The following is a 25607-nucleotide window of genomic DNA, read 5'->3' on the forward strand; positions in this document are numbered from 1 at the left end:
AAATACCAAAGCACTGCAACCCCCCCAACCAACAATCACGTGACTATTTACCTGTTTGTTTTCAGAACATGCACCAGGCATCTTTGATATATTAATAATACTTTAATGCCATTTCCAAAGTCTACAAGCTCTGACTTAAACCTTGTCACTGTATTAGCCAGACCAATCCTGAAAAGCAAAATGACCAGAAAGAGCAGAAAAGAATCCCTATTTTGTATTTCAACCACATGGTAAAGAAATCAGCGGCAAGAGCTCAGAAAAACAATTTATATTAGACTGGGGGACCCACACTTGTTCCTTTGAGGATCTCTCATGTGCTGCCTTGGATCCCAGCTGTTGGCAACACACACACAAGAATCAAGCACATGTTTCTCAATCAGATTGAGGTTGCACGCTTGTAGTTATAGCCATTTTTGAGATTTAATATACTGACAATTTAATATAACCACAAAAGTAGCGACTCATATCAGACTCAACAGTAAGCAAACAAACATGTTTTAAGTTGCATGATGCAACTAGTGTCACTTACAAGAGAACAGCAGAATTAAGTTGTAGGGATTTTACAGAACAGCGTACACCAGAGACTCAATTTTAAGCACTTATTTTTCTGCTTGAGGATTTATAGTATGTTGACTTTTTTTTCTACAAATCTGTTACATTTACTTTAGATCATGATGTTGATAAAACCAGTTATGTACATTTCCTCTTTTAGCCATTAGTAACAATGCATCTTAATCCTCGTAATGAGAGTGGTGTTTCTCCTGGTCAAGAGTAATTTTAATTTTTTTCTATCAACTTTAGTGAGTTTGGCAAAACTGAAAAACTATTTATCAGAATTACCCTCCTACTAGAAACCTGAGAATGAGCCTCGTTCAGTACTAGGACTCACCTGGCTTGAGATGACTCATATAGAACACTTCCATATGGAACATTAGCAAGTTTCTCCTACTCCATTACAGCACCTTTCATCTTTAATCATTGCTGTGTTTTTCATTCTATAATTTTGATTACCTGCTTAGATGCCACATTTAACAGAGAATTATTTTCTTCTCTCAATACTATTTGTTTATTAGAAAGATCTTTTGCTTCCTACAAAAAGATGGCAAGGTTGTTTTGATGAATTCAAGCCTGGTGGACCAGCCTTGCTCTCTAATTTTGGTACAATTAGTGTTCAGGTACTGCAACATCAACCAAAGGTCCATGACTACACTTAGAAAGCAGCAGGGGCTCAGGAACTGTCACTGGAATGGGGGCAGCATGGGTGTCGGCTTGCTGCACCATGGGCTCCCACAGAGGAGAAGGGCAGGTCACTCACCGTGGTAACACCTGGTGGCTCTCAGCCTGAAGGGTGCATGAACAGGTTCAAATGCAGCCTTGCTGAGTCTCATGCATGCACCATGCATAACCCCCCAGCGCTGCGTGTTCAGCTGCTCAATGCTCTTAGATTAGCCCACCTCTACAGAAGTGACGCGAAGGAAAACTTCGTGTCAGATGTGTTGCAGCCCAATAATGAAAAAAATAAAATATTTTACTGAAGCATAAAAAAATTAAACAGGAAATCAGACTGAGTGTGGTAATTCAGGCATTTTGACTACAAAAGTGTTGCCTTAAGAAACACTGAAAATAAGAAAGCTTCAAAATTGTCTTAAGTGGAATATTTTTTTTTTTTTTAATTAACCACACACACACAAGCACAAAAATTAGTGTGATCAGTCATACAACTTTGAGATTTGCTATTTCCAGTTGGAAATACATCCCTAGCATTACTGTTTTGCATCTAACGATGCCCCACGTACTGGGAGAACACCCATTCACTGAATGGATACAACACAGAAGTGACAAAGCTGTAGTGTCGTACTCTTTAGTGAATCCCTATTTCACTATGGCATTAACAATTATTGAAGTTTCCTGCTAGTGGTAGCTTTATCATCCAAGGGCAAAGAATTGTGACAACGTTCAGATAATACAGCCAATGAGCTATTCAAAAGATATAAAAAGAACATACAGGAGTGCAATGAATTTTTTGTCTTGTGGCATGACCATCTCTTGCTCTTAATCCAGGGTACCACGGGCATAACAGAGCTACAGCCTCAGCCACCATGCAGTCACAGGGATGCAAAGAGAAGAGCATTTTTATTAACAGCTCTGCACCTGTAGGTTTTGCTAACTAAAACATAGGATGTTTTAATGACAACACTGAGTGGAGAATGAAGGAATGTTTGTAATAAAAATTTTTCTTGAGGGACAACACAAGTGCTAAAACATTTAGGCATGTCTCTTCTTCCAAAAGGCAGAAGTTAGTGCCACTGAAGAGTGATGTGAATACCTAAGGGCTCCTGCAATATGCAAGTCATCTGGTTTACATCAACACACTAACCCCAGTAGAATAAAGAATCAAAATTTTCAAGCAGTGTACATGCAGGGCACTTCCCAGAAAAATGCTAATTTGGGCAGTTTCCATCTCAGTCATACTGGAGAACAAGCACTGCAAGGTCACAGCAAAGAAATAGCCACTTTAGATTTTAGATGGCAGTAAAATGAAAACTCACTGTTACTGAATGCTGCAAATAACTATTCCTACATTAAAGTATATGCACTGCATTTCAACATATCTTAAATTTATCAAGTCTGTCAAGTCTCCACCTATGAAAATTTCTGCTGAGTCCTTAAAAACAGTGGTTTATAGTAACATACCTTAAATACAAATGGCCTATGTTAATTGTACAGTGTGTTACAGTATAACACATAATAGTACAAATTGTCATTATATGTAATAAAGACCTACTTTTCAGTATGCTGTACAAAGTCAAACAAGACAAAAAAAGATGTTTCAGACACTTTGTAGTTTTGTTTCTTTTTCAAGAAAAATGAATAAAAACCCATGAAACTTGCAGACAAACAATGAAATGTAAAAGTTTCTATATTAAAAACAGCTGTCAAAATTCTTCACACATACATTCTACCCTAACTTGTGAAGTGGCCCCATGATGTTCAGTCATCCCAAGTACCTTACTTCTTAAACTGCTAAGACAGATAGGACTTGACTCTGTTTATACATACAGTGATTAAATACACTTGTTAAAAAATAAAGGCCTTTACCCAAGAGAAAATACAGGAAACATTACGGTGAAGAACACAGGGTTTTGCTGCAATAGTAAAAGGGATGGAGTGCCGTGAAGGCCACCTTCTTGCCAGCAACAGGAGATCTCTAACAGCTCGTCAAAGAAACAATGGTACTCGGTAGAAAGTCTAATACAGTAAACATAAAATACAGAGTTCAGAGATCTTTAGTGTTTGTGCATAACTTGCCACCCACTTCTCTCCCTGCAGACAGTGGGAATAAGAATACATTTCAGTTTTCATACTCATTGACTTAGAAACAAAGTCAGTCAAGCTTCCTACACGAATTCACATAGTGAAAAGTCCTTCTTTCAAAAATATACAGGATCACTCAACCAATTTTCACTCTCATACACCATTTAAAAAACTATTAAAACTCTGAATATTTTTCTTAAGCAGCATATTTTGCATTTGTCACTGGCAGACTTGTAGAAATCTTAGAAAGTTAAAATTATATCATACCATACAAAAACATGTAAACAAAATGGATAGTTTTTAAAAGGCATGCATGCTCTTGAAGAGGATTAGAAAGTGTTTATTTTTGCTAAATAGAAGGTATCTTGCTTAGCATTTTTAAAAGCACCGTAGTGATTTAGGAGCCTTAGCCCAAATAAATTTGAAGTTAGATTTGGGCTCCTAAACATCTAAATCAATTCTGTAAAATTACTTAAGTACTTGGAAAATTTTTTGCCATGTCTCTGATCTTGCAGAATTAGATTTCCTTAAGCAGCTGCTAACTTTGAATCTGAGACAACATTCAAGAACGTCTCCCTAATATATCAGCTGCAATTTTTTGACCCTTGTAACTTAGTTTATGGCATCTATGAAAATTTTCAAATAAGATAAATACTTTGTAACACCACTTTGAAAGTTCCTTTTTCATAGACAACACAGGATACAACAATCAAATTTGAACAGGAATATGATTATACGTTCCTTCTGAATAGCTATTAATGTTATTTGTCCAACCTGTTAAGACTGCGAAAAACAAACTTACAAAACATCTGTAGCATAGCATTAGGTAAAAAGGAACATTTTTGGCACCATACATTTTTAAATCTAAGCTTTTAGGCCCAAAGTATAGCAAGTGAAACATACACAGTGGCAGCTTGGAAAGCCTCATCTGAAATGCAACATTTTTAAAGGACAATTGGAAGATACTATTTGATGATCATTAGCTGATCTCCAAGTAACATAAACATTGGAACCAAGCCTAGATATTCATCCCAAATGTTTACACATATACCTTAGCACACATATATATAATGCAATGATCTTGCACCCACAGGACTGCCAGAATCCATATTAATATGGTCAGGCATAAAATGAAGTAGTGTCTTTTTGCTCTTCATTTTTCTTGGTAGTGTCCTGACTAACCAATTCTATTATTTTCTTTGAAATTTAGTTGCGAGGTTGCTACATTACCTTGGGCCATAGAGTTACAGTCCGTACCTATACATGTAAGTATTATCCTTACATTAAATGTGCTTTGCAATTCAGCAATACCTAGTCCATAGCTCTGTAAGTAATTCCTTGGAAAAGGAAAAGCTCGCCTAATTTGTACAAGGTGCACGAGCAGCCACGGTTCTGTGTGTCGCCACCAGGTGTCTCCGGCCACACAAAAAACCCACGGCATCAGCAAGTTCATCTAAATCCACCCTCTGTCAAGGAGGCACAAGATTTGCTAAAGCACCGGTAAAAATACCTCTACAGCTGGCTTTATTCTGTATTCAATTGCACAACTTCATCCAATTCTCTGAGTTGCTTAATTTCCTCCAAAAGTGCTCTAAGGTATACTGCAGTTGCTAAAAGGACTTCTGTTTTTCTTGGTCCTCTGTTTGTTGGGTTTAAGGTTGATGACATCTCCACCGTTAAGAGTGCTAGAATTTTGGTTGGAGTGACTTCCACCAGCTGTATTAAAAACACCTACAGAATTTAGACAAGAGAAGTATTTGTATTTGATTACTGCTTGCAGCATAATACATTAACACTTTGGATGCAACACTTGCTAAGGCACAGTAGAGCACCTCAAATGCATACACTAGTTTTTAACAGCTTTATCTATTTTTGGGTCAATTTTGCAGCTAAATTGGAAACAGAGGCAGTTGCAATTACTAGCCAGGCAGTATTTAAAGCTGCTGTGCATCTCTGTAATTGAAGGGCAGCATATGCACTCATCTGTGTATGTGTATGTTAGTAACTGCACAAAGTTGTGGTTAGTTGAGTAACATAACCGAAGAAAAACATGATGATTTTAAATTCAGAAACTTTGCTGATATAATGGTAAGTAAAAGGCTTGAGTAAAAAGGGAGTGCTTTAAGGAAAATAAATTAACTGACTCAGAAACGCTTTAAAGAAGGACTAGAGAAGTTCAGTGTTTCTTTACAGAAGGCAACTTACAAACACCTTCCGATTACACACCAGAGTCTTTCCCCATGAGTCTTTTAAGTCCACATTGAGATGAGCAATGCTAATGCTAATTACATTAAAAAAACCCAACAAGCATCCTTCTCAAATCCTTGCACCATCTTGTTTAAATTAATTTAGTAAAAGGCCACTTGCCAAACATCAGCTAGAAACTTTTGTAGATCAGTTTGACCATCTTGTAACTTTAAAGAGTCACAAAGTTATTTTACAGAAGGAGATGATATCCTATGATAGGAAGGTAATAATTAGACCCTGATTCACCTTGTATTAATTCCATAAGAAAACAGATGAGACCATAAGCTTTGATGGCACAAAATACTGTTTCTGGGGGTTTTTTTTGTTATAGTATACATACCAATCTTGTTACTGCTTGTATGTACTAGTTCTGAGTCTTCAGCTGTTTGCTGCTTGAGCTTTTGAAGATATTTATCAGCCAAATACTTAAAAACTGGAGAGTTAAGAAGAAAAAAGGTACATCACAGAATGCTTAAAAATCATCATCATCATTATCATCGTGCCATTGTATCAAAATTCTGCATGGTGACAGAAGTGCATTTCACACCCCAGGTTTAGCATGACCTAGTGAGTGATTCTGGGCAGGCCTGTGTGCCTGGGCAGAATCCAGGTCACTCCAGTGTCTGCCCAGCTCTTACAGTTTGCAGTACTGAAGTCTTGCACAGAAACATCCCAACAGTCTTATAAAAAACTGGCATACACATATTGCCAAGTGTTTCAATTAATGCAACTTGGAACTCTTTGCAGCTATGTAGAATTTAATATATTTCTCTTTTTTTGCAAGAAGCCTTAGAATAATAGTAGTCATGTAAAGCAAGTCTATTAATAACACTTGGTGACTTTTTTCTAATTAACTAATGCTATTCTCATTTCTATTGGCACATAAAAAGTTGACCTAGGAATCTGAAAAAGTATACAACTAAAGCAGAATTTTCAGAACCCAGATGTGTTATGATTATTTACATTTGTAATTGAACTCATTTAAAGATAATTCAGAAGAGCTTTACATTTTCTCTTGCAGATTTTTCCCATGGTGAATGATGTTAATAGAGAAGAAACAATGAGTTTCTTGGCTATTAATCTTGGCTAATTAAACAAGAGTATATCATTAGGGAGTACATATTATTCAAATCCAGCCCACAAAAGACAGAGACTCAAAATTTTAACACTACTCTTATGAAATTAAGTATGTACATTAAAAAGTGGGACTTAGGAACTAATTAAATATCACCAGTAGACAAAACACTACAAGAGATGCAATCTTTTAATGTACTGTGTCTAAATATGACTAAAATATAAAATAATTGCTTCTATCAATTATTTATTAACTATTAACAATTACAAAATAATCTGTTCAACAACTTGTATGTTGCAATAATTGAACTTCTATATACATTTTTTTAAGAGCTCATGCTTACTGACAGTCGTAAGGACTAAGGAACCTTAACACATTGGCACTTGTAAACACTGCAGCTGTGTGCGTTTGTGGAAGGAAAAGATGTGCACAAAGAAATGGGCCTAACCCACTGATACGAGGTAATTTTAGGTATGTTTAAGGCGTGCTGCTAAGGAACATAAAAGGGATCACCAGCAGCGTGCAGCAATGTTAAGTACCAGCTGGCGCCAGCCCGGGGGGGGCTCGGGAGCAGCAGCAGCAGGACACGCCCCCACCGCAGCACCTCCTACCTTCGCTCACGTTCAGGTCTTCCTTCACAGACGCTCGGTAGAACCTCACTTTCAGCTTTTTGGCCAGTGCTTCCGCCTCCTCACTGCACAACACAAGACGACTTTGTAAGTCCATATCTGGTTCATTTGTCAGCATTTATTCTTATAAACAAAATGCTTCGTGGTAAGTTAAATATGGCAAAGTGGGTTGAGAAATTCAAGACAGTCAAAAAATACCTAATCCTTAATTTCTTTACATTGTCTCCACTATAAAAAGAAGGTATTTTACATGCAGTTTCTTTATGACTCAAAGGAATTCTTTTCAGTATTTACTGACTTCATTAAATGAAACTTCCCAAGGGTTGGTGAAACCAAAAGGAAGGAGGCTGTAATTAACAGCACTATCACTGCAAAGTCTAAACAGCAACAAAAAAGTAATCCTTAAGTATATCTTAATGAAGCAGTATGCTATGTAATCAGATGAGTGCACAGATGAAATCAAGAATTACTTTTTTTCTGTGAAGTGAAAAAGAACTTATGTTAAAGTTTAAGAAACTTATGAATACTTCCCTAAGGAAAATCACATCATCAGAAAGATTATGTTACTGAGGCAGACACCATATTCTGAGAACCAAACCTAAGTGACATATCATGAATAAAGGAGGAGTTCAAATGCAATTTTGCTTTTCCTTTGAAAAATCCTCAGAATTCTTTGCAGAAGCAGAAGCTGATTTATGCCATCAATGATAGCAAACAGACAACAAAGAAAGGCAGTGCAGGAAACAACAAAAAAGAAGAAATAATTTAAATCTCTCAGGAAGATGATAGAAATTAAAGAAGTGGAGAATGATCAACTGACCATGCAATATTTTCTACATGATATGCTGTGGTAAATAAAAGTTAGCATTTGTTAAGCTGATTTTATGACAAGAATGAAACTGGTCACGTACACAAGGGCAGAATGAACTGACAATAAAATCTGTAAAGAAAAATACAGTAAGGAAGATTCAGCATCATGCAGTTTGAGACTATTACCACATACACGTTTCTATAGCATTATAATGTTTTGATAAAAATGAATAATAAAAAACAAAGAAAGCAAAGAATATTAGCAAGCATTCACGGGCCAAACAGACAACGTGCCTTCAGTGGTGCGCAGCACAGTTTAAAAGTAACTGAATTTTAAGAGGAGAGAAAATTTATACTTTTAGATTTTCTGATTAAAAAAAACCAAACCAAAAAAACCTACATGAATCATATTATGCCAAAACCAAACTTTTCATGTCATTCCTCTATTACTTTTGGCTTCAGGATGCAGCATGAAACAAACAGAAAGCTCCTAGCTTTGCAAGCACATCTGCCCAAGTATCTACATTCATGCAGCAACACCCACTCCCATGTGCTTCTAGGCACGTTTGGATGCAGGGCACAGGTGGGACAACCCAGATACTCAAAGTCTTCACCAGAAACTCTCACAGACTTCTCTTTTTAAAACTTGTGTATACAGGGGGCATGTATTGATCCTTAAAAATAGTACAATAAAATTCCTACTTCTTTATGCAAGAGTCATCAAGAAGATCAATCTTATTCTGCACAAGAACTGTGGGAATGTCTCCAACTTCAGTCACAACTTTTTCCTTCCACGTAGGGATTGCTTTGAAGGACTCTCTGTCAGTTGTAGAAAACACAAGAACACAAGCCTGGGCTCCTAGAAATATACAAATAAATTATAAATACCTGCAATGTAGCCAATAAACAATAGAAAAAATAAATTGTAACATATTTAAGATACGAGGGATTTTTCAAGTTTTTCCTATAAACATGCAATTTTACCACTAGCTTGCGTCAAACCACTGGTCACAGATTCCCCAAATGAAAATACATTACCATATTATTTTGATCATTACAGCCATCTTCATGATGACTATGGGTCTGTTACCTTTAAAGCTAATTCCAGGATACTGAATGTATGCAGGGGAAAGGAACAGGAGAAGCTGGAAGAAGGGAAGGGGAGGTTCGTTTATTGCGGTTTTCCAGATAGACTGATGGAAGCCAGAAGGCAAATTTTTTTCTGTATGCAGCATATGTAAGGCACATTTCACATTATTCTTTGTGGTACAGTAATCTGGATTTTGAAAACCAGAAAACTTCAAGAAGTTTTCACATAAAATTGTGATTATTTCAGGTAAATTGTTAGTAGCTTTTTGGGGAAAATAAGTGTATTTCTAATTAATACCCATTCTATCAGAGCACTATGATAGATTATATAAAACCTTTTGTTATGGTTTTCTAAATAAACAATAATTAAACTCCATGGATACTGAGAAGGTACTTCCACAGCTGAAACATTAATGTGTGGTCTTTTGTTATTCTCCAGAAACTACTTTTCTTTGCACATAAACACATGCAGAAATGCTTCATTATTTATATGTCTTCAATACACTTGTTATTTAGTAACAGAGTGTAAAACAAATAGCTAGTGTTTTTGAGACTCTAGTATAATCTTGTGGTGAACATCTCAAATTAGTATCATATAGCATGAAAAATTTTTGATCAGTATGAATTTTATCTCTGAGTTTCACCAAGTACCCCCAATTCCTGTATTCTGCTTATCTTTGTATTTCTTTGACACAAAGCACACAAGTTCTCTTACTAGGTTTGATTTATTTAGCTTTTTAAAAGCCAAGTTCCCAGTCTATCTTGAGAAATATTTCCTATGCTCTTTAACATTCTTCCACATGCATATTAAGACTCTTCTGCTATGGTTTTATACACAACAGTAAGAACTGCCCTAAGAACTTCAACTGAAGCTCTACCAGGAAAAAAGTAGCAATGCAGCCTTCCGTCATTTTCCCTACTATTTGTGTTGTAAAACTCTGTTTGTTTTCCGTACTGTCCACACCATACTCTAAAGTATGCAATTATTCTGATGCAATGCCTGTGACATGGGTGTAAAATTTGTTACTCTTTCCAAAGCAGGTCAGTTTGCATGTGCCTGCTGTCTCACAAAGTAGCTTAATGGAGACGAGAGCATTTATTAAAATACTCCCACCATCTGTAAGCACCACTTTGTTCAGTTTTGAGACCAAGAAATCCTTTGTGAAGTTTCCAAACAAAGACGCTTTCACTTATCTTCCTCCTTCCACCCATTCCTTCTGAATGCTACCACAGGTAACAGTAAGTTTAGAGGGAAAAGCCCTAGCATGTGGTAGGTAAAGAGAAGGTAGCATACTACATCAGACCTTATTCAATTTACATATAGTACAGGTAGAATGCAGTGACCAAGGACAGTAAAAAACACCTCAGCTTGACCATATCTGCTTTGAAAGGGAATTACATGACAGGCTTTAATAAAGAATCAAACTGAAATATTTTTGACCACCTTTTTTGACCAAGATTTTTATAACAAACAACAGTAAAACAAAGTGTCATCAACAATGACAAACTCTACACACTTATGTCATTGTGTATTGCCAAACATCTGCCAAAGTTTTTGATCACTGGATTTTAAGTACCAGACCTAACTAACCCAGTAACTTAAATGCTTATTTAAGAAGAGAACAAAAGTCGTTGTCTTCTCATGTTCAATGCAAAACAGTATCAAATATGATCTTTCCACAGTATGCTTCAGTATGGTGCAGAAGTTAGCACGGCAACAGAGCTCAACAGAAGATACTGCAGGGCAGAGATTTCAATAGCCAAATTCTTTTCATCTTCAAGAAATCTGCTAAATACTCAGTATTTTTATTGAAAACATAAACAATTTAAGAAATTATAGTGTCCATATAAGAGCTCTAAGGAGGAAAAAAAAAAGAGAAACCCTAGAATTTAGCCATGTGAAGACCTGTTTTTATGCAGGCACTGACAGTATTCAAGGGTCAGGAACATTACTTTCTCAGTCACCCACTGCTAATGGAGACATAAACCACCTCTCTCATACAATGGATTATGTACAACACACCAGCAGCAAAGGCTCAGGATAGTGTCAAACAGGAGCATAACAGCTCAGGATGTTCTCAATGAATATTTTAAATTAAAGTTCTTTTGTAAGAAGCTATTCCATCAAGCTACTTTAAAGTACTGAAGAAAATTAGATTGTGTGCAATTACTGGTTTGAAAATCCCACTATATTTTAAAATGTTCCAACTGCCTGCAGAATCACTGACATAATATTTATACCTAGAGCAATTCAGAAAAAAAAAAAAATTAGAGACTAGTGCTACTTGATTCAAGTAAAGCATGAACTTGTCAGCTGAATTGGTCTCAAAGATCCTCGGCAGACTATCCTATCCCCATAGACTCCATAACCACATTTTTTTTCCTTTCATAATGGTACAAAGCCTCTGTAATAGAAAAAGTGTAAGGAAATTCCTTGCTATGAGGGGACTCTCACAGGGCTTTATACCTGACCCTACTCATTTCACTCAGTTCTTTGCCTCAGCTTTTCCAGGCTGTGACAGAAAACACATACTCCCTATAAAACTGATGGCGACTTGTTTAATCTCACACTGAGATCAAAATCCAGTATCATCATCCAGAAATTCTTGTTTACTGCTGATATTCTAACTTCTGTGGATCCTGGCTGTCTTTAACAGGCTCAGCAGGATTTAATGCCTCCTTAACAGTATCTAAAAGAACTGGACCAGGCCAAGTATTGCAGGCCTTCCATTATCATAGTTGCTACAGACAAAAGGGATTAATAAGTGCAAACTAAAGCAATCCTAGGAAGGCTTGATTATGAAGAATGAACTATTGTGCAACAAAACGAGGATCCTGAGGATATGACCAATCAGCAACTGAGTAGCACACTAATGAGCAAGATGCCTGTGTTCCATCAAAAACCTAAAAAGGATCTTCAAGATACTAGTGGTAGCAGAAGGAAGAAGATACATGCATGAAGAAGTGATCAAATACTGCCTTGAGAAACATTTGACTTCAGTCACATAGAAACTGGTGAGAAGATGCATGATACAATATGAAAAAGAAATTATTAAGTACATACAGTGCTTCTTTCAATTCTGATTTTAGGCTGCTGGACTCCTTGCACTGTGTGATCATGGGCATGCAACTACACCGGCTGCACACATTTGCCTGCACATAGAAAACTACACGACAAATCCACTGTCAGCTCCAATTCTGTTTCTCTGCAAGGCTGAATGAATTTGGTCCCTGGGCAAGAAACACTCAGAGAGAAGCTCTGAAGCATTCATGTCTGAGCATGGATGAGCAGCTGACCACTGAAGAACTGACAATACACAATGTCCCAGGGGCATACATAAGCCCTGGTGCAATGAGAGCGGGACAGAGACCTGGGGGAGAAGCAAACCTTAAATTAAAAGCCAGCATCTATCTTACCTTACAGGTGCCCTCCCCTTATCAGCAATAATTAGCAATAAAATCCTTGTATTTCCAAAGTAAGCTTGACTTTTTGTTTCTATAATAACAAAAATTATAGATTTTTGATTGCTGAAGCTTGACCAAAATTGCATTCCAGGCTCTTCCAATTTCCCTTGTCCTTCATGAGTCAAAGTCTAGTGTAGAGCAGCCACTGCACCTGACACCTTAAACTATTTATTATATACCCATCATGCTGCTATAATGTGTACAGGATGACTGTGCTTGACTTCACAGCTAAGAACTTCTGTACAAAGAACTCCGAGGCAGAGATCTAACAGCACTATGCTGGGCAGCAGTCATGACCAAGATTTCATGATACTCATGCAAATTTTTGATTTTGTTTTTAAACCACCAGGTTGCTTGTGGTGAGGCCAGTAGGTGTACTCTGAGTTCTTCTCACCACTCCATATTCTAGCCTCTCAGTCCCAGTAACCAGGAGAAAAAGTCTTTGGCTTGAAACAACCGGGGAGAGCAAAGCACACAAGACAACCAAAGGCCAGGACAGTAAAAAGAAAGCTCCAAGAGAATCAAGTACTACCGTCTAAAATCCATACACTCAACTTGTCAGCTGCAAAGTAAAAGAATTATCTATATCCACATGACAAAAGAAGAAAAAGCAATCAATTGAGGAAATAGCAATTATCAATTACAGGCAACAACAAGAAATATTACAAAAATAACCACCTATTAGCTGACAAATTGATTATGAAACATAGAATAATAATTATGCCAAGCTGTTTCAGGGCGTTACAGTCTTGCAATTTTTTTAATCTCTAAATGAAGTAATACCATAGCAGTATATTTTTCCCCCCATCACCAGGTAATTAGTTTGCAAGAACTGAATAGTGGAATCTTTGTCAAGTAATTTATATCTCTCCCATTAAAAAAAACAAAAAGAGAGATTTTCAGAACCATTGTTAAATTATAAGCAAAAAAAGGTTAAGTATGCAATTTGTAACTGGTTAAATAGATAAGCTGCCTTTACACAAACAATGCAGTTTATTTTATGAAGTAAATACACTTTTCTTACTACTCTTGTTTTAACATATTCAAGGCAGATTATACTAGCAAAAGAACTGCTGTGCTCTGTGAACTGTCTTTCTAGGATGACTGGTGGATTTTTCCCCCCTTGGATTAATTACTATGTGCCTCATCCACAGTTTTTGGAATATTTACAAATATGACAAATGTGTCTCACAGAAGTAACGAAACATTTTCAGAGGGAAAAATATACATTTGCATCTGATTGTTTGAATGTCTTCATTCTGTCCAGTTTCTGCACAGATATTTGTCTCATTTCATTCAATGTTTTCTAAAGGGCACTACTGCATAAAGCAGACATAATTAAGACAAAGAACTTGCACAAAGAGAAAAAATATTTAAGAACTGAAAAAGCTGAACTAAACATGCTTTTCACACACATGAAATAACTAAAATTCTTAATGCAAAGATAGGAAAATATTTTAGAGATGTGCAGAAAAAAACCCCCAACAACTACCCAACAACAAACACGGTATTTTCACCTCTATAGTAGGCCTTAGTTATTGCATCAAATTCCTCTTGACCTGCAGTGTCCCACAACATTAGCCTGACATCTTCACCATTAACTCTGAAATAAACAAGACAGTTATGTGATCAATACAGTAACAGGAACAAATCAAAACAATTTACATGGAAATACTTCTGTTTCTACACTATAAGAGTAATCCAAGTAAAATTCAACTGGATCTAAACATAATGTAACTTGCTATTAATAATCATTCACCTTCACAACATACTATGGCAATAGTCCCTCAACTATATTATATGCTCTTTACTGACAATCTGTATTCCATTTTCCATTTCCTCTTCTTCCTCTACAGTTCCCTCTACAATGAAAAATAAGATGGACATCAAAACAAAACTTAGGTGCCTGAAGAAGGGTGCTTTTGTCTTTTAAATCAGCTTGCAGAATTTATAGAATTTTCTTACTTCTCATTACCATAAGATTTTCCACTTTGTCAAACATAATTGGGTATTACCTGCTTATACTGCATAAAGACTCTTAATTATTTTTTTCACAGTAATTTTTTTCTATATTGGCTAATAAATTTGTGTAATTGTTCTATCACAAGCAGTTTCACTTCTTCACAAGAAATCACAAAAAAAATTAAAAAATAATCAACAGGTGGTAGAATACAAAGCAAACTTGTCAAAGAGCTTGGTATGGCAGACATTCCAGATTTTATTTATCATTTTAAATTTTGGATGGAGAATAAAGGATATAATTTCAGTCCACAGTGCAAAAGAGAAAACAACTCCCTTTAGTGTGCTTCAGAAACAGCAGGCCTTGTTTTCCAAGCCTCTGTAAATTTCAGGATTGCAGCAGAAAAAAGAAATAAGAGAGAGAGATAAAAATCAATAGCATGTCATCTGTTTAATACATACTGGATCTGTCTTTCCAGGAAATCTACACCAATAGTTTTCTTGTAGTCTTTTGTAAAAATCCCCTTGCAATATCGCTGAATCATACTGGACTTCCCAACAGCTCCATTTCCTACTACTACCACCTTGATGGCCACCTCCATATCTTCTTCCAACATCTTTGCGTCTCAGGTGACTCTCTGGTTTATTCAGGAAACTACTGATTCTGTCAACAAAGTAAATAGCTATTATGTTCATAAAATTACTGTGAATAGAAAGAAAGAGGCAAGATGATCACACAGATTAGGGTGCATATAGATAGTACAATTTATTTCTGTTTCTGTCACAGATTGCTTAAAGTGACCTCAGGCAAGTTATTTAACTAGCTTTGGCTTGACACTTATTAATTGAAAAGTAATAAAAATTGGAAGTAGAGAATAATTTATTTGGCCTATTGCAAAGATATTTCACTTATGTTTTGGTGGTGGTTATTTTTTTTTTTTAATGAGGAAGAAATGGAGCCAATGAACTACAAAATCATAGAATCATTAATGCTGGAAAAGACCTCAAAGATCAGCAAGTCTGCCAAGTGTTAAACCATGTCCCTAAGTGCCACATGTACACATCTTTTAAATACCTCCAGGGATGGTGATGCGACCACTGTCCTGGGCAGCCTGTTCCAATGCTTGATAACCCTTTCAATAAAGAATTTTTTCTAATATCCAAACTAAAACTTCCCTGGCACAACTTGAGGCCATTTTCTCTTGTTCTATCACTTGTTACATGGGAGATGAGACCAACCCCCACCCTGCTATAACCTCCTTTCAGGCAGTTGTAGAGAGCAGTAAGGTTTCCCTGAGCCTCCTCTTCTCCAGGCTAAATGACCCCAGCTCCCTCAGCCATTTCTCACAGGACTTATGTCTAGACCCTTCACTTCATTACCCTTCACCGCCCTTCTCTGGACACCCTCCAGCCCTCAGTGTCTTTCCTGCTGAGAGAGGCCCAGACCTGAACACAGCACTCGAGGTGTGGCCTCACCAGTGCTGAGTAAAGAGGGACAATCACTGCCCTGGTCCTGCTGGCCACACTACTGCAGATACAGGCCAGGATGCCACTGGCCTTCCTGGCCACCTGAGCACACACACTGGCTCACGTTCAGCTGCTGTTGACCAGCACCCCCAGGTCCTTTCCCATCCAACAGCTTTCCAGCCACTCTGCCCCCAGCCCGTAGCTCTGCATGGGATTGTTGTGACCCAAGTGCGGCACTTGGCCTTGTTGAACCTCACAAAATTGGCCTTGGACCGTCAATCCAACCTGTGCAGATGCCTCTGCAGAGCCTTCCTACCCTCCAGCAGACCAAGGCCCCCACCCAACTTGGTGTCACCTGCAAACTGACTGAGGATGCACTCAATCCCTTTGTCGAGATCATTCGTAAAGATATTAAACAGGACTGGCACAAATACAAAGCCCTGAGGAACACCACTAGCAACCAGCTGCCAGATGTCTATTCACCACCACTCTCTGGATCTCCAACCCTCAAACGTGTACCTCCCCCAAACGTTTCTCTAGGGAGCCTGGTTTTATCCCTTTTCCCCTTCACACCTAGTCTAAACTCCTTTAGTGAGTCCTACTAACTCTTGCAAAAGGAGTTTCCCCCTTCAAAGCAGGTGTACCCCATCTATTGCCAGCAGGCGTGGTTGTTGTGTAGACTGACCCACCACCAAAAAACCAAACCTCTACCTGTAACACCAGGCTCTTCTTCTTTCTTCCTATTTCATTCCCTGTGACTGGAAAGCCAGAAGAGAACACTGCCTGTGTTCCTCCTCCCTTAACCAGCTATCCCAAGGCTGTGATATCTCCCTTAACTGCCCTCCGACTTGCTGCAACTTTATCACTGCCCACCTGATAAAAGCTAAGTTTCCCCCAGGTTTTGCTGTGCTGGGATATAATCACAGTAACATTTTGCAGGTGCAGTGGCAAATTTCCTCGCAAGAATCAGACCACCCTCCTTTCGAAGGAGGGGAAAATATTCCCCTTCTAAAGGCTCTGCCCATCAGCACGCTCACACCCGTGCTGGCAGAGCGGGGCTACTCGATGCCGTCGCTCAGCTCGCCCGGACAGATGATGTTTCTTGACCGCATTAACCCTTATCCTACGCCCCGCTACTCGGAGCTCGGCAAGCCCCGTTAGCACTGGGAAGCCAGATGGCCATTTTGGGCGAGAAGAGCGGCAGCTGCCCGGGGGTCTCCGCGCAGGGATCCATCCCACCGACACCTCCCGGCCCTGCCCGAGGAGCCACGCCAAGGGCGGAGGCTCGGCCGCCCGGCCCCACCCACGGCCCCGGCCCTGCTCCCGCTGGCCCGGGGCGCCCCGGGCCCGATCCCCGCCCGGCCGCCCGCGGCCCTTCTCACCAACCCCTCACGGAGCGGGCGGGCGGCGCTCCCTCTGAGAGCACGGCGGTGGAGGGACGCGGGGAAGGCGAGAGGAAACCGCTCGCTAGGGCCGACCCAACCCGGACGCACATCCCGGCTCGGCCGCCCGGAAGCGCCGTCAGGACCGGGGGCGCCGCTTGGGGAGGCGCCTGCTCGCTGCCCCCGCCCCCGCGCCGGACCCCGCTGTGAGGGGGCTGCCCGGCAGCCGCTCCCGGGGGCTGGGCTCGGGTTGTTGATCGCCCGAGTCGGGCTTGAGGCGAGGGAGAAGTTGCTTTTCAGGGGTTTTCGTCTGAGTTCCCGAGGAAGGATCCGGACAAGGCTGATCTTTCTTGGCCCACGGGTGCCTTCAGCCCTGGTCCGCTCCCTCTATGTCGACATTCCTAGCCTCATCCTCCATGGAAAACAAAACCGTGTGATGAGCCACGGGCTTTCCTTAGAGTATCACGGAAGGCAGCTGCCTTCGTGTGGGTAGCACCTTTTTTTTTGACCAAGATGTGCCCATCACCGTGGTACGTGGTCTGCCAGCAACCCAGACTGTACATTAAACAGGATACGTTTTGGCGTAACTGTAGACTCGGTAGTCTTAAATCTGAAGATTGAACCTTTATTAGCGCCCTCCCCCCCCTTTCTTTTGGGGGGGGGGGGAGGTTTTCCCCCTGTTTTTTGGTTTTTTGTTTTTTGGTTTTTTTTTTTGGTTGGTTTTTTAAGTTAAACTGCTGAAAGATGTCTGCTGCCTTAAATCCCCTTTCCATACTGCAGAGGATATCCGTGGCTGGGGTGGCTGCTCTTAGTGGCCCCAGCCCTCCTGCTGCTCGAGGCTGGCCAAGTAACACTCAGATATTAACAAATGTGGGTTGATGAAATCTGCCTTCCACAACAGAGAGAGCCCGCTATGCCTGTCCTGTGCTTCCCAAGGTGACAGTTTTGTTCTAGATTCAATTAGTATTGCCTGTGCCTAAATAAATACTTTTTGGACTAGAACATTTTGCAGTTACATCCCAAAAGAATAGTAAAGATTTTATGCATGGTTTTTGTTTTGAAATCTATTTGTTCATTTTGTTAATGCTGACGCTGGCTCATAGTCTCAGAGCCTGTCTGATGTCAGGGCTTTTCTGTTCCAAAAGGCTTTGAATTGGAGAGCCCTCACATTAAGAGAAATTTGTTACCTGCCTAATACCAAAGTAATATATTGGAAGGGTGCCTTATCATACTTCCCTGTTTTCATCATGGGAGATGTTGGGGGTGTGGCTGGGATTCATCTCACCTAACACCTACACTGTAAACACTTGTATGGTATGGTTCATCTTCAGGTGGGTGTCAAGTATCCCAGGTGGACTGCTCCCTCCAGTCTTTGTTGACTGGAAACGGGAGCCTGTGGCCACGGCTGTATAAGGTTAGAGAAAACATAGCCTGTCTTAAGTTCCCTAATTAAATTAGTCAGTATCTCAGTGATAGCTCTGTTATGAATGTATTGTGATGTTGGCTTTTCACATGTTATATAATTGTTATGAATGTATTGTGATGTTGGCTTTTTGCATGTTCCTTAATGTTAGAAAAACTTCACCTAGGTTCTGTAATGTAACACATGATGTAGAATGTCTATCGTTTATATAGTCAATTTAGAAAAGCTAGGCAGAGAAAGTCTTCACATTCCTGGAGTATTTATAAGAGAAGAGGAAAAAACAGAAACCAGAGAGAGAAGAATTTATGGAGGGAGCAGAGACGGAATAGAGCCAAGGAAGAAGATAAGGCTGATGAGATGATACATAGAAACTCTAAAGAATTTGTGAATCATGCATGATTGTGATGAATATGCAATAAGAGATGTACTTTTAAAGATGATCTTTTGGATGTAGAGGTGTGCCTTTGCCTCTGCCAAAGCACCCGGCCATAATACTTTTTTGCTGTTGTCTCCTAAATATCTCTTTCATTAAATTTTTCCTAAAATTTTACTAAGAGTGAACCTTGTTTTTCACAGCTCTAAGTAATCTTAGTTTTTAATTTTTTATTCTTTCAATTCTATATCTGGGATAATGCTTTTGTGAAGTGTAACGCTAGAACATGTACTATGACCTGCCTGTCATGTTGGCAATGCTCAGGTACTTCTTTGTAAAACCCCAACAATGCAGCGAGGCTGAACCATTCCAGTATGTCTTACTGGGTATACTAAGAGTAATCCAGGAAACTATTTTTACCTTGTCCCACAAAGGAAAGAGAAGAATGAAGGAATTGATATATTAATGAATTTCAAGGCTTTAGCTTATACATTATTTGATGACTTGTGATGAGATCAGCTAGCAGTGGGACTTATTTTGTGTCTAAAACGTCTTTATGTCTTTTAAATTTGTCTAAATTAACATTCCAGTCACTGGATTTTACTACATCTTTTCACAGACCGACTGGCACCTATTCTTGGATATCTTTTGCATTTGCAGGTACCAGTATGCACATCATCTGTGAAATTTCTCTTCAGCAAACTAGATATGCCAAACCCCGTAAAACACCTACCACAATGCTAACCTCTCAGCATCTACATCACTTTCTGTGACACACCTACGAAAATTGAAGTATTTTGATGTTGTAAACAGAGACACAAAATTAGCAAGCAAATTTTAGTGTTATAGTATTAGATATACAGAGGTGAGACAACTTCCTCCCTTCTAGTTTGTCTTCCCCTTAGAGACCCCCAAAAGATCATGCTAATCCCTCTTGCCATAGCATTTTATCAAGGTTTCCTCTTCAGACAGTTTTCTGTACATTATCCTGTGATTACTTCCAAGGGATGTAGCCTGTATTTTTTTCTTTTTTCTTTTTTTTTTTTGCAGGTGCAGAACGGTACAGTTAGCTATAGTGAAATTATTATGTTTGACTGCAAGGCAAATCAATGGATCTGTAACAGGAAAGTACTGCCAACCTTTAATAAAGCCATCTGTTAACAGCAAGCTTTACATGAGTAACGCAGGGTTTGGTGCTCGAGGCACGAGCTCTGGCGTGCCCCAGGTCAGAGCGAGTCCAGCTGCGTTCTTCTGTGCATTCCTGAAGTGACTTCGGCACCAGGAAAAGAGCTGCTGGCTGGGCTGGCTAGCTGGCTTCTCGGCAGAGGGAACACAGCAGGAGCCGATGGGATCGGCTCACGTTAGCTCAGAGACAAAGGAAGAGAGAGGCTGTTCGGGTCTGACTCCTAACAGATTTATTGTTAGAAGTTCCGCAACCCGAACAAGCTGAAATCCGATGGGATGGGATGAGATGGGATAGTGATGGGATGGCTCTTCGGAGCCTTGTTCTCAGTTTTGTAGGGAATTTGAAAACCCCGGTGAAAGGGGAAAACAACCAATGAGTTACAAGCCAGGGGGAGGATACAATGTAACAAGAACCACTCGGTGGGGGGGAACCAGATGTTGGAGTTACAACAGAACCAATGAACAACCAAATAACCGGGAATTTTCCCGAACCGGGGGAGGTGGCTTGGACCCAGGCTCCGCCCAGGGGGTGCGGCTTAGGCTTCTGAGCCGCCCCCTGAGTCTGCCTCTTCGGGAAACTCCATCCAGGGGAGGGGCTGGGATTGATTGGCATCTCACTGCCCCAGCCCTACAGTGGGCTGGGTCACCCCAACACATGAGTATCATATATGTCTGATTAATCAATAGAAATGTTAAATAATCTCTCACAGCGAGTCCTTGGAAGGCCCATTGGTGCTGAAGGTAGTTGATGAGAACTGTCTTAATGATGATAAGAAGATGATATGACTTAGATAGTCATATTTTTTTATTAATAACTAATTCCTTTATTAAATTTTTGTAGGCTATATAGGCCCTGCTGAAGTATTTTGGAGAACACAGTGCTTGCTATGGTCAAGCAAACTATTGGCTTATTTTTAGTTCATTTTCAGGGAATGTTGTTGATTGGAACATTGCATCTGAATTTCTAGAGTCTGGACTGATAGAAGTAAGTTTCAAGTTCATGGTGTTACATATAGGCACCAGTGTTCACCTAAAACTATGTAAGAGAGGCTATATGCATTTTAGGTATACTGAGGACTTACAGCTTGCCTGGAAATCAGTGGAGCTGAAGAATCTCAGTAACCTAGAAAACTTTATGTGTATATGTACTTACATGCACACACGCACTATATATATATATATATATATATATATGTATATATACACACCTAGTACTGCAACCCTCAGCCATAGGGAGGAGGAGAGAAGATCCAGCAGGCAGGAATTGTGCAGCAAGATTGATTTATTTAATTATTTTACAAACTCTTTTATAGACTTTTTTCTTCATAGTCTAATTGCACAAAGGATCAGCCACCCCCTGGGTGGATTGGCCAAAATCCTAAAACATCCATTGTCAAAATATTTTTCTACTGTATCATAAACATAGTTCTACAAGGTCACAGGTGTTCATGGTTTACAGAACTTCTGCTATTATCTTCCATGAGAGAGAAAAGTATCTCATGGCTTAGAAAGCGGCAGGAAAATTCCTTGCTAACAGAAATATTGTATCCACATGTACCTTACAGTATGTGTGTTGAGGATGAGATCAAATGCAAAGAAAAATCTAAATGTAAAAAAATAAATATATTGGCGATGGGAAACCCACTGATGCAGTGTTATAGTGTTGAGCTCTGCAGTGTTACAAATGAGTGTTTGAGATCCCTTAAAAAATCTTTGGCAAGGGTATGAGGAAAAGACAGGTTTGATATTAAGTGACAAAGCACAACAAATTCATTGGCAAGATTCACTCTATTACTTACAGGACATTTAAGGCACAACAAGGGAAAACAAGCAACAACAAAACCAAACAAAACCCAGGCATTCAAAACAGAAATGAACCAAGAACTATCTTGGTGTGTGTGTGTGGGGAGTGTGTTTTGGTGCCTGTGACAAAAGACAGTGAGGCCAAGGATAAAAAGGAATACAGCCTAAAACCTTAACAGCACTCAAACTTAACAGTACTTTAACTTAACTTATACCTTAAGCCTAACAATTTAACATAGGAAAAACAATTATACCTAACTTAACATATAACTTAAACTTAATTTGTAACTTAACCTTGTAGGAGCCCAGAGTACCGAGAGGATTTCTCTGCCTGTTTTTAAGTGTTCTTACACTCCTGAACAACACTGTTTTTACCTCCAACCTTGGGAAAAAATTACCAACAGTCAGATAGGAACTAGAAAATACAGTGGTGTGAATTAGGTGATAGACTATTAGGTAAGATTGTCACAGGGTGAAAAATTTAGAGGTTTTGGGCTTCTCTTTGTAGTAAATAGATAAGAGTAAAAAATATCAAAATGGAGGATTGTTGTTGTTCTCTAAACCTTCTTCTCCTTCTTCTACTCCTCCATGTTCTGCAGTAAAAGTAGTTTGGAGTGATTGGATAGAGAATTCTGCAGTTCCTGCCCATGTTACTGAATAATTGGTAGGAAAATGAAAATAATATACATTTTTAGTAACCATTGGTTAAATTATCTTTAAAAGGCTGTGTAAATCTTGATAATTAGAGCCTTCACTCCTGCTTTCTGTGCTCTATGCTGTACCTGGGTCATGCTAGTGGCTCTGTTCCTCTGATAAGACTTAATAAACAACTATCCGTCAGCATTGAAATTCAAGGAAAAGTCGTGGTTTATCTTTGAAACTCCTTGCAAGGACTTTTAGAAAATACTCTCCCATCAGGAGGGATTTGATTTATGGCATGGTTCAGTGTCAAACCTTAACAATTTAACAGAGGATTAACACTTAACAGCCTTTAACCTGACTTGTAACTTCGAAGTTATGCTTAGCAAGTCAGCAGAACAACACTTAGCTTATCACTTACATTTAACAACTTAGCAAAAGAACATTTAGCAGCATTTACGTAAGTTTATAACTTAACCTTACTTACGGGCCTAGCTTACTTAGGTATCCAAAGTACTTAAACATCTAAGAAAGCAGTATTTCTCTCAGATTTGCTACAGCATATGCGCAGGGGCACGCACACAGACAGAAATAGTCAGTGCAAGCAAGGTACCTGTGAAAAACTCCCTTTGGAGGTCAGTGAAATACTTTGAATGCCTTTGCGTCTACCGAGAGGTGAAGGATCGGGCCTTGAGGAGCGAGGGTATCGGCCCAGGACACGTCATTTTTCAGTGGTCCTCCAAGTATAGCAAACCTGAGGGTTTGCTGGCTCTGAGAGGCGTCCCGCTCAGAGGGAGATTGCTGGGCCCGCTGCAGCCCAGGAGAGCTCAAAGGGCCCCATTTCGGACTGCTGTTTATAGGATCCCAAGAGAGTGGGCTTTAGTCGTAACAATGTTTCATCCTGGCCACAGTTTGGGTCGGCACTCTCAAAGAAAGGCTGAGAATAGCAATGTTATGCCATTCAGGCAAAAAAAGATTCTCCAAGTCTGGTCAAAAAGAAAACAGGAGCTTGTTAGACAACAGCAGTTCCTGGGAGCAAGACAGTGTTTCTGATAAGCTCAGGAAGAGCTGAGCCCAGGTGGTTTCAAGACCAAAGCCTAACAAGCATTTCTCACATCACACTGCAGCCTGGAAAGGAGGAGGGGGGAATGTACCACCACATGCAGGTGTTTTTTTCTTACCTTCTTGTGTGTCCCTTTGCCACGCGAGCTCCCTTTTATTTAATTTAATTACAGATAAACAGTCGTCTTCTGATTGGTCTCCAGGGCCTCTGCTAATTTTGTAACACACAAAATTTGTCTCAAGCATTCCATGCGTGTGATTGTTTTCAATCACAGTAAGACACACACTCAAATGGTGGATTTTCTACCAAGATAGTTTGTTCACGGCATCCTCAGCAAACACACAAATTAGAAAGGCCTTTAGGGCTAATATGCTCTTGTTCTGATCTTGGTTAGGATTTGCCAGGTGTTTGGCACCATTCCCACAATGTTCACATGTTGACTTAAAAATTTTATGAAAGTGTGGGTTTTTACTTCTGTGTATTTTGTGAATAAAAATTTTGACAGTATTTCTGGGAAGACTTAAATAGATAAAATAGAAATAAGGAAGGTTACAATAATCCTGTGAAATCAAAAATTCCAATTAACTGTTTCCTTAAAACTGTGAAATGTCTAATAGAGAAAAAAAAAGGAAATAGCAGCAGCAATCATTACTGTGGTGAAATTAGACTGCTGTTCAACAGGAGGTCTAAGAATGTCAGAGGAAAGAAGACAAACACTTTCAGTGCTTTTGTCTTGAGAACTTGTTATGAAAATACATACGACGAATTAAAACAAAGCTGCCCAGAGACCTAGGCTGTGAAGAGTTTTTCTTGCTATCCAGTGTCATCTGTAAGGTCTGTTCAGACTTTGTGCAGAACTGTATTTTAATCCTTATGTGGAATTAGAGGACAGTGTTCTCATTAAGTATAAAACCTTCCTAATGTTAAACCAGTGCCATTCAGGAAGTGGAATCACCAGAATGCAGTAAGCTATAGTTGAGATTGTTCTCAGAGGCAATTATGGGTTTTGCAAAGATAGTAATTTCCTTCTGTTGTTCATAGTTACACTGTCATTCATCAACATTTAGTTTCCCCCACATTTTTCAAGTTCCCTTTTAAGCCACTGTAGGCTTTATAGGAAATAAATGATTTGAGAAATACCTTGCGTGACCTTATCTATTTTGTGGTCCAGTCTTTACAGCCAGTAAGATGCACCTACCAGTGTAATAGCAGTTGAAACTTGCAGTGGCAGGAATCAAAACACATATGCATGTGGATCCCTGTAGCTAGGCATGTAATATATTTGCCTGGTTGCCATGTCCGTATTACTTGAGAAAATTTTCAGGGACTAGAATAATTCATAATTGTCACATTAGTAAAAGTCGGAAAATCAGTTTTGTGTACAATGAGTCATGTGTCCAAACTATTGTTGAAGTAAGTTAATGTCTCATGTAAGACTGATATAACCTTATCCTAAATATACTCTATTAGATAGAAGGTGTAAATTTACTGTATTAAGTGGTCAACATCTCTGTATCCTTATTTTTGGAAGCATTAGTTCTCCACATTATAAGTCTTGCATTCTGGTGGGTGTCTTTGCAGGCACTTGCTGCTGGAAAGCAGTTTAAATGTGGAACACCACATTAGGGGCATTTGTCCTGGACACCTTTGTAAGTATATTTACAAAAAGTAACAGAATCTGTT

At 39.3% G+C, this 25607-nt stretch overlaps 1 protein-coding gene and 1 long non-coding RNA gene across 3 annotated transcripts; one reads left to right on the forward strand and one right to left on the reverse strand.

Annotated features, from left to right (window-relative positions):
* Window positions 1-401: 401 nt before the first annotated feature.
* Window positions 402-17584, reverse strand: RAB23 (RAB23, member RAS oncogene family). Of its 2 annotated transcripts, none has more exons than XM_032104697.1 (7): window positions 17443-17584; window positions 15052-15253; window positions 14148-14233; window positions 8779-8935; window positions 7249-7331; window positions 5903-5995; window positions 402-5046 (listed from the first exon to the last, which is right to left on the reverse strand). In XM_032104697.1, the coding sequence occupies exons 2-7, from the start codon at window positions 15204-15206 to the stop codon at window positions 4907-4909; spliced, it is 714 nt and encodes a 237-aa protein (XP_031960588.1). In that variant the 5' UTR covers window positions 15207-15253; window positions 17443-17584; the 3' UTR covers window positions 402-4906. The 2 variants fall into 2 exon arrangements, with proteins under 2 accessions (XP_031960588.1, XP_031960589.1); XM_032104698.1 differs by having other exon boundaries at window positions 17439-17584.
* Window positions 17585-19343: 1759 nt separating this feature from the next.
* On the forward strand, window positions 19344-20401 carry LOC116442095. The gene is made up of 2 exons (XR_004239376.1): window positions 19344-20099; window positions 20285-20401. It is a non-coding gene; the product is annotated as an uncharacterized LOC116442095 (long non-coding RNA).
* The last annotated feature ends 5206 nt before the right edge of the window (window positions 20402-25607 follow it).

Source organism: Corvus moneduloides, chromosome 3 (genome assembly GCF_009650955.1).
Source record: "Corvus moneduloides isolate bCorMon1 chromosome 3, bCorMon1.pri, whole genome shotgun sequence".
NCBI classification, from domain to species: domain Eukaryota; kingdom Metazoa; phylum Chordata; class Aves; order Passeriformes; family Corvidae; genus Corvus; species Corvus moneduloides.

What these genes read in the sequence shown, in the direction of transcription:
- RAB23 (XM_032104697.1), bottom strand. Translation starts at nt 15,206, where the DNA reads ATGTTGGAAGAAGATATGGAGGTGGCCATCAAGGTGGTAGTAGTAGGA. An exon ending in TTCCTGGAAAGACAGATCCA is followed by an intron (nt 14,234 to 15,051) that starts GTATGTATTAAA and finishes TGTTTATTTCAG; the next exon opens with AGTTAATGGTGAAGATGTCA. An exon ending in AGACCTGAACGTGAGCGAAG is followed by an intron (nt 5,996 to 7,248) that starts GTAGGAGGTGCT and finishes TTAACTCTCCAG; the next exon opens with TTTTTAAGTATTTGGCTGAT.